The sequence below is a fragment of the Pithys albifrons genome, chromosome 19 (genome assembly GCF_047495875.1).
Source record: "Pithys albifrons albifrons isolate INPA30051 chromosome 19, PitAlb_v1, whole genome shotgun sequence".
Lineage (NCBI taxonomy): Eukaryota > Metazoa > Chordata > Aves > Passeriformes > Thamnophilidae > Pithys > Pithys albifrons.
Genome location: NC_092476.1, coordinates 6687260 through 6696242, shown reverse-complemented (window position 1 = coordinate 6696242; position 8983 = coordinate 6687260). Strand labels below are relative to the sequence as shown.

Here is an 8983-nt window from a genome sequence, read left to right as displayed (position 1 = left end):
ATCTCACCTTTCCTGATTTTTTTTCCTGTTGATGTTTTTATCACCCTCTGCTGCAGCCTGCCCTGGTCCGGAGTGGAGAGCGGAGTAAACGCCGTTTGCACCCGGAGAGCGCCGGGAGAGCCCCGCGGGGTCCGGGACAGAGCCGTAAGTGATCCCCGCGACCCGCCAGCCGGGGCGGAGCCGGGGGGCATCCTGGGGGTGACCGGGGGAGCCGGGAAGCAATTGGGAGTGCCCGGGGGAACGGGGAGGGCAGCCGGCCGTGTCTGGGGGAGCTGGGAAGCAATCGGGAGTGCCCGGGAGAACGGGGAGGGCAGCCGGCCGTGCCTGCGGGGGTGGCCGGGAGGATCCCAGGGGAGCAGCCGGGCGCGCCGGTGGGACGCTTAGGATTCTCACGGGGGTGCCCGGAGGAGCAGCCGACCGTGCCCGGGAAGTACCCGGGAGTTCCCCGCGGGAGCAGCCGGCCGTGCAGGGACTCAGCCCCGCCGTGCCCCGGCGCTCGCAGGCGGTGGCGCTGCCGCCGCTCTCCCGCCCTGTCCCGGCCCGTCCCTCCCCCGGCTCGGGCGAGGAAATGACCTAAGAGGAAACCTGGGCCCTGCCTGGAGGGCGCGGGGCCCGGGAGGCGCTGGCGATGCCCCGGCGGCCGGAGGACCCAGCGGGGGCTGCCGGCAGGTCGGTGGGGCTGCGCCCGGCTCCCGCTGCCCTGTCCGGGCCAGCGACTGGGCTGGTTTCCCCGGGATCCGCCGCTGCCCGGTCCGGGAGCCCTTGGACTTGTGCCAGCCGCGGGGCTGGAGTCACGGGAGGCAGCGGCGGGAGCTCCCGGGGGGCTCCGGTGGCCCCGGGCTGGAGGCGACTCGGTGCAGGGCGTCCCACCTGCGGTTCGGCGGGGAAGAACGGGGGTCCTGGGGGCTGGTAGTGCCCCTCGGGCAGATAGTCAGAGGCGGCAAAGGAGACTTGCTGCTCTTCTCCCTCTCCTGGCAGTGGCCGGGGCTTGTCTAGTCCATCCTGCCCGGTCTGAGCCCTGGCACTCGGGCTGGGGGATCACTGGCAGACTGAGGGCGCTGACCCCAGTGCGTCAATCCCGGGGACAGCTGGCACAGGAGCAGTTGGTACCCACAGGCAGTGCTGTGCCCGGTGTCACCCGCTGCCACCAGCCCTTCAGACAAGGTGGTCCTGGCAGCAGAGCCTCTAGAGCAACCGAGGCTTGGCTGGTTTGGTGTTCACACGCTGTGGTTTACTCAGGGCAGGGTTATTTGGCACAGCAGTTCAAAGCAGCCGTGCCCATCCCGGGGAGTTGTGGGGACGGATGCTCCGGGAGAGGGGCTGGGCGGCAGCCACAGAGACGCTGCCAGACGGGCTCGGGCACTTCCTGCCTCGCTGTGTGTGCTGCTGAGCTCTTGCCAGGTTCCTTCTGCGTGGTGTTGCTGCTGGTGGGACACGGGGCTGCTGGAAAGCTCGGGCTGCTGTGCTGGCAGTGCAGCATGGCATGAGTGCAGGTGCAGAGGGAGAGAGACAGTGCAGAAGGAAGAGAGGCCGGCTGGGAAGGTGTTTGCCCACCAGGCATGGCACAGAGGGCACCCAGCTGCTTGTGAAGCCACCTGGGAAAGACACGTGTGCAGGTCCCAGGGTAGGTGAGAGCTTTGGCTGTGTCAGCAGGTTGTCACCCCCACGGGGCTGTTCTCTGCTCTGGGTTGTGCTATGGCTTCATGGCAAGTGCTCTGTCTGAGGGACAGGGCTGCCCACTGTATGTCCCATGCCACTAAAGGGTGATGGGCTCTTGGGTTTTGATCTGGTGTTTGCAGAGAGGGGTGAGTAATGGCCGAGGAATTTCGACGAGCTGGCAAAACTCACTTGGCCGATTGCCTTCTCCTGTTTGTGCTGCGGGTCTGGCAGCCCAGCATTTCACATCCAGCAGATCATCTTGTATGCCGGTCAGAGTCCTTCCTCTGTGCTGTGGGTACCCTCTTACTGTCTTTTTTGTACCGTGAAGCAGAAGAAAATCAGTCTGGAGGCTATTTAGGAGCTCTGTTGGTGCTGCAGAGCTGTGCTTGACTGCAGGGGGATGAGACAGAAGCTGTTGCTGTTGGAGATTTGGCTGCAGAGCTTGCTGTGACTTGAGGGAAGCTGAGGGAGCCTGGTCTGGTGTAGAAGTGCTCTGGTAAGCTTGTTGGATGCTTTCATGCTGGCTTTGGTTCTTCCAGGTTTTATGTGAAACCAGCTGAGTTGGTGTTTCAAAGGCACAAGGGAGCAGCGTCTGCTTCCCTGTGATACAGCCACAGGGAAGCCTTCTGAGGCAAGGGAGATATATTTTGGGTCTGCTTTGTCTGTACCATGTTTTTCATATCAGAGGAATGTAAAGGCTCTGAAGGTGAAGTTCGGTCATAGGCTTAAAAAGATGTGGGAGTGAGGATGTGCTTGGACCTAGGGCTGGAAGTGGTGCCCTAGTAACAGAGGAGTTTCCTTGGGGTGGGCAGGTGTCAGGATAACATCCTGTGGGTGCTCCAGCACCAGATGGGATTTGCTGAGTGGTGGGTGAAGGTTTGCTTCTCTGTCCAACTAAAACTAAGCTCTGTGTGCTCTTTCCCAGGGACTGTCACTAGCCTACCTGTTGCCCTGACTCTGGCCCTTGGAGGAGGAAGCCAGTCATGGGGGAAACAGGCAAAGAGGAGTACAAAATACAGTCATTCGACTCTGAGACTCAGAAGCTGCTGAAAACAGCCCTGAAAGGTCAGCAGGTTTTCATGGGCTCCTCTGCCACAGGCAGCTTCACTGTGGCTGTACAGGTCCCACACCAACATTGGTTGCTTTCCAGATACCCCAAAGCCCTCAGGGCCCTAGGAGGGCTGGGTCCTGACAGCGTTTCTCCTCTCTGCAGACCCCAGCAATGTGGACCTGGAGAAAGTGGCCAATATTATAGTGGACCAATCCCTCAAAGACTGTGTGTTCAGCAAGGAGGCAGGGCGCATCTGCTACACCATCATCCAGGTGAGAGCTCCTGTCCAGGCTGTGGAACACTTGGGCTGAGTGGTGTGGGTTGTCCCCCAGCTGGACCAGGAGAGGCTTTGCCCCAGCCCCATGCTCTGAGCCCTCAGCCACCTTTCCCCTCCTGCCACTTGCCTCATGCAGTAGCAGCACCCACAGGAGCAGTGGGTGAGCACAGGCACGGAGTTGCAGCATTTCTGCCTCTCTGGGAAGCACAAGAGAGTTTTTGCATGGTCCTGCATCCCTCAGCATCCTCCTGCCCCTCTCACACCCCCGTTTCATCCCTCCATCCTGCTTTTGTGGGGTTGTAGGCAGAGAGCAAACAAGTTGGCCAGAGCATCTTCCGGAGGAGCCTGCTGAACCGGCTGCAGCAGGAGTACAAGGACAGGGAGGAGCTGCGCACCCGCTCGCTGCAGGCCTGGATCTGCTACGTCACCTTCATCTGCAACATCTTCGACTACCTGAGGGTGAGGAGCCGGGGCAGGAGCACCCAGATGCTGCTGCCTGGGGTGCCAGAAGGGTGTCCCAAGATGCCAGGGGTGTTGGATGGGTGTTATACGGAGCCCCAGGGCCGTGAGGGCCAGAGCTGGTTCTCAGCATGTGGATGCTGCCAGGGCTGGTGCTACCTACAGGCAAGTAACAGGCCTGGAGAGGCAGAGTCTCCACAGTCACAAAGTCTCTTTTCTCATTTTGTACCTGACTTTTGGAATCCCCTGATTTGCCTGCTCCCAGATGTCCCAGATTGGACTGGTTTAGTTTCTGTGGGGTCCTGGGAGGACATACAGATAGAGCTTGTCTGCAGGCCTTTGTGCAGTGTGTGAACTTTTACATCATTTTTTGAGCCTCTCTGGTTCCTGGAGACTCAAATGTCTGGTCTCCAATGTAAATCCCACCAATACAGCATTTGGCAGCACAACTAAATCTTGCTCCCATCTCCTTTGGAGAGCAGCAAGGGAACAAGTGTTTAAAATAGCTGCAGACTCCTCCCTTTGTAGCCCCAAGCTGACATGGCTCCTGCCTCCTTGCAGGTGAACAACATGCCCATGATGGCTCTGGTGAACCCCGTTTATGACTGTCTGTACCGGCTGGCACAGCCCGACAGCCTGCAGAAGGAGGAGGAGGTGAGTGCAGGGCAGAGCTGCTGATGGGCCTGTTGTCCTGCCAAGGACCTGCAAAAAGCACAGCCTGGGGGGAGCAGAGGAGCTCCCCATTGCTTTGTGCTCAGCCATCTGCTCTGCCTTCTGCAGGTGGACTGCCTGGTCCTGCAGCTGCACCGCATCGGTGAGCAGCTGGAGAAGATGAACTCCCAGCGGATGGACGAGCTTTTCTCCCTGCTGCGAGACGGTTTCCTGCTGCAGGAGGGGCTCAGCTCCCTGTCCCAGCTCCTGCTGCTGGAGATCATCGAGTTCCGCGCTGCCGACTGGAAGATGACGGACGCTGCCCAGAAATACTATTACAGTGAGGTGACAGATTAGTGTCCCCGCAGCACAGGAGGGCACTTCCACCAGCCAGCTTCCTACCAAGCTGGAGTTTTTCTCATTAATTTTTTAGCACTTCCTGTAAATAGGATTTATACTGGCTAGAGCCCCTGGGCACCTACTGTCAGGCTGCAGCTGGTGCTGGCCGGACTTTCGACATTTGGAGTGGTGGGAAGGGCACATTTATCCCAGCAAGTTCTCCCACTGATACTGTCTTAATATTAGGCTGCTGCCAGCAAAGGGCTCATAAGGCTTCTAGCTCACACCAGCATTTTCTATGAGTGGTAAGGAAAGCACAGTTTAGGCTGAGAAGATTTTGCTTCACCCCAAAGCCAGCAGAGCTGTGGGAGGCAGCAGGGAAATCTCACAGCTCAGGTTGTACCTGGTTATCTGGGGCAGGTCACACAACACACTGTGCCCTCACAAACAGCACAACCAAGTGCTTTTTTCCCCCAGAATCCTTCCAGCATGCTGGCTGCACCTGCATGCACACAGCCTCTCCCACAGCCAGGAATACCTGCCAGGAGAGGTCCCTGAGCACATGTAAGAACAGGTTTTTTAAGTTTTATAAAATAACTGTCATGATTTTTCAGAATTCAGCAACTTTCAACTAAGGGCTATTTCTTATAAGAATGGGAGAGGAAGAAAGGAGACAAAATAGTCTACTGAAGGACTTTTTCTAATAAAAGTTTTCCACTAACACGTGCCCTGCTTTCTCTCTGTGCAGCTGCTGAGCTTTGAACAATGCTTAAGGGTTGCTCCTGGCTGAAGCCTCAGGGCTGTGATACTGTTTCTGCTGCCTTGCTGTGCACAACCAGGGTAGCTGGAAAGTGCAGTGTGAGATTCAAGCAACACAGACAGAGGTCTGGAATCAAGAAACCTTCCCCATAAAACTGGTTTTATTTTTTGTTAACATTCCCATCAAGTCTGTGCAGGCAATGTTGCTGATGACCAGAACCAAACAAAAAGGGCCTTTTATTGTCTGTTAAACCTTTCCTGCTAAGGCTGGTTATGGTGTGGAAAAAGATCCAGCTCTGCTCTTAGCTGTGCAGCCAGAAACATTGCTGATTTCAGGAGCAGAGAGACTTCCAAGCCCCCAGGAAACAGGTAAGTGAAAGATGATTTTGTACAGCACTGCTCTAAGAAAAACATCTAAGGCTTGTCTTCACAGGGAAGTGATTATGAAAGAACTAGAGCACACCTGCTGGGGTGGGAAACTCACATTCCCCCTTCCCCCGTCCAAACGAGCACAAAGGAGATGAACCTCGTGGGGATGGTGTGAGCTCTCCCTGGGTCTGGCAGGGATGTTCCACCCTTCCCTGTGCTCCCCAGCCTGCCCCAGGCAGCCAGCCCTGGGCTCTGCTCTCAGGCCGTGGCCCCGTGTCCGTGGCAGTCCCTACCACCAGCGGAAGTGGGCATAAGCACGGTTGGCCTCTGCCATCTTGTGCAGGGTGTGCTTCTTCTTGATGATGGGCCCTTCGTTGTTGAAGGCCAGGAGCAGCTCCTGGGAGAGCTTCTCCGGCATGAACGTGCGGCGGTGCTTGTTCTCCCGGCACTCGGTGATCATCCACTTCATGGCCAGGAAGCGCTTCCGATTGTCCTTCAGCGGGACGGGCACCTGGGGGAGGTTTGAGCCACAGCAGTTACCACAGATCCTCTCCAGCACAGCAGCACCAGCTGGCACCTGCAGCTGTGCACTGAGCTGCTCTGCAGCCACACCCGATCCTGACAGCTCAGCTGTGCCCATTCTCCTCCTCTGTCCTAGGAATTGGCTACTGCTACCACAAGGGAAATTGTGATCGGCCTTGGGTACTTTGATTGGACTTCTGGCCTGTTTGGGAGCTGGATCCAGGCTGGTTTGTGCTGGCAGATGGGAGAGGTCACCCCCTGAACACCCTGCTCTGAACACAGAGAAATCACAGAATGCTTTGAGTTAGAACTGACCTTAAAGATCATGTAATTCCAACCTCCATCATCTAGTTCCAAATGCTTCCACATCCCATCTCTCCATCAGGTCCCATGGGTAGCAGAGCCTGTACTCAGAGACAGGTTCTGCTTGTGTGTTAAGTATCACTCTGGATCTGACTGACCTTTTCTGCCACACTGATCTGTCCCAGGGCTCTGGGACCTCTCCACAAGCAACACAACGCTGAGAGGATGGGACTGCTGGTCCCAGGGCTGCCAGTTCTTTTGCTGCTGATCTCTGTCTCCTTAGAAAACACTTGGGCATTTTTCCTCTTATCTAGACAGAGAACTGGACACTGCTGCTGATTAATGCTGGACTTGATGATCTAAGGTCTTTTCCAACCTCAGTAATTCTGACAGGGGAATTACCACAGTCACAGGTGGGAGTCCTGATCTTGGGCAGAGTTTCTAGGGGCTGTTTCAATCCAGATTGCAAAGTGACTCTTTCCAAAAAGAGGAAATCTTGAGCTGAGGGGATGGAAACCAGTTCATCCTCCCTAGCTAATTCTGTCCTCACCTGGTAGGTTTTGCCTCCTTTGGTGATGTTGCTGAGCCCGATGATGGGCTGGCAGTTCTTCAGAGCCTGGTGGAAAATGATGTAGGGGTTGCACTCAATTGTCTCCTTCTCATTTTCTGGAGCTTTGTGGTACTTCTCCAGCTGCTTCCTCTTAATGGTCTCTAGAGTCTTGGGACAAAGGCAGGAGAAATGCAGAGCAGATGGGTTACCCCACTCCATGAGGTTTCATCACTTTTACAGGCACCCCATTTTCACCTGAGCAGCTGCTTTTCCAGCCCCACTGGCAACAGCCCTGTCTGGGATTCTCTAACTCAAGGTTTACTTCACCCTCTTCCAGCTCTTCAGTCTCCTTATCAGCCCTTGCAGGGGTCAAAGCTGTGTCATGTAGGTGACACATTTGTGGGACTTCATAGGCAAGTTATACAGAATGTAAGGCATGACAGAGAGCTGGAAAGCAGATCTCTTGAGAAAACTATGCTTTTAAGGGATATCTCTGAGTTTATGCAGTACACAACGTCACAGGAATACTGAAGAGTGGAAAGAGAAGGTTCTCCATTAAGCTGTCACCTGGTGTGAGCTAATGAGGTTGAGGCTTGTACAAAATGTACATCTTATGAGAGGAATCATGGTGAGGATAATGTGTTTGCAGAGGGAAATGCATCAGGACCACAGAGATTAACCCAGTTCTGGTAATTTCCAATTCCAGTGGGTTTGATGTCCCAGCCTTCCATTTTGTCTTGTTTTAACATCATAGTGAGAAGAAACACGAGTTCTCACCTGAGTCATGAGGCTTCTGGCCAGCACTTTATTTCCACCCCTCATCATCATATTGGTGAATTTGCTGTAAACACAAAGTCAAATGGGATGTGAGTTGAATTCTGATTTTATAACCCACTGAAAATAAGCTCCCCCCACCCCTTTGTGTTGTGGCTAAATCTGGGTGCTGCTGGATCTGTAATTATCTCTAATCACTGTAGGACAATGGACTGGCTGATGGGAAAAGATTAACCCGGAATAAAGGGATTGTGCTGTAACAGGAGGCAACGTGAAGGCTGAGCAGGGCAGGGCAGTTCCCAGGAATTCTGGCTCCATGGGAGCCTGTGAGAGAGGAGGAGCTGCTGCTTTCTCTGACCTGATCATGGGGTCGCTGAAGACGGAGCTGGAGAGAGTGGGAGGAGCAGCCTTGATGGGTCGAACAGCCTTAAGCTCCCTTTGTTCCCTTTCCTCCTCAGTCAGCTCTTCCAAAGGTTTCTGGTACAATTCCTTGTTCACTTCTGGCTCTAAGTAACTGGGGTTGTAGCGGCTCCATCTCACCTGCATCAGCCTGGGGGACAAGAGAAAGGGGGCTGTGACCTGGTGCACGCGATATGTCGTGACAGAGACTCAGACAGGTGTCAGAGCTGGGTTTGCTCGGGAGAAGAGGCTCGGGGGGGGGGACCCGACAGGAGGTTGTTGTGGGGTGGGAGCTTCGGTCATTCCTGCATGAGAGGACGAGGGGGAATGGCCTTGGTACAGGGGAGATTTGGGTTAGATATTCCAAGTTCCTCGCGGTTCGGGCGGTCAGGCAGCGTGATTTGGTGGCTCCGCGGTCACAGTGGCCGTGCTGTACGGGCTGTAGCACCGAGCGACCTGAAACGCCTCTTCCACCCCTGACGCTTCTGTAATTCCGTGACTCTGTGAGCCCCTCACTCAGCAGGGGGGCGGCCCGTCCCTGCACACACCCCCGGCCCGCGGCCGCTCCCGCTGAGCCGCTCCCCGGCCCGCCCCTGTGCCCCCCCGGGTGCCCCGTGTGCCCGCCGGGGCCACTGAGCCGCTCCCCGGCCCGCCCCCGTGTGCCCCCCGGGTGACGCCGATGCCTCCGTGCCGCCCGTGTGCCCCCCTGTGTTCCCCTCCCCGCCCCTGAGCCCCCGGGCCCCTCTCTGCGCTCACCGGGGCACCCACGCCCGCAGCCGCCCCGCAAGCCCCGCTGTGCTGGGCGCCGCCATCTTGCCTGCGCGCGCAGCCGCGGGGGCGGGACCGGCTCTGGCCACGCCCCTCGCACGGG

The 8983-nt window shown here is 56.6% G+C and overlaps 2 protein-coding genes across 2 annotated transcripts; one reads left to right on the top strand and one right to left on the bottom strand.

Moving 5' to 3' along the window:
- The first annotated feature begins 556 nt into the window (after positions 1–556).
- MIF4GD (MIF4G domain containing) lies at positions 557–5181 on the top strand. The gene is made up of 6 exons (XM_071573530.1): positions 557–669; positions 2585–2724; positions 2873–2982; positions 3291–3446; positions 4008–4100; positions 4227–5181. Exons 2-6 carry the CDS (start codon positions 2643–2645, stop codon positions 4452–4454), a joined length of 669 nt encoding a protein of 222 aa, XP_071429631.1. The 5' UTR covers positions 557–669; positions 2585–2642; the 3' UTR covers positions 4455–5181.
- A 140-nt stretch (positions 5182–5321) lies between these two features.
- On the bottom strand, positions 5322–8936 carry MRPS7 (mitochondrial ribosomal protein S7). The gene is made up of 5 exons (XM_071573529.1): positions 8869–8936; positions 8072–8263; positions 7717–7780; positions 6940–7107; positions 5322–6075 (listed from the first exon to the last, which is right to left on the bottom strand). Exons 1-5 carry the CDS (start codon positions 8922–8924, stop codon positions 5854–5856), a joined length of 702 nt encoding a protein of 233 aa, XP_071429630.1. The 5' UTR covers positions 8925–8936; the 3' UTR covers positions 5322–5853.
- Between the last annotated feature and the right edge of the window lie 47 nt (positions 8937–8983).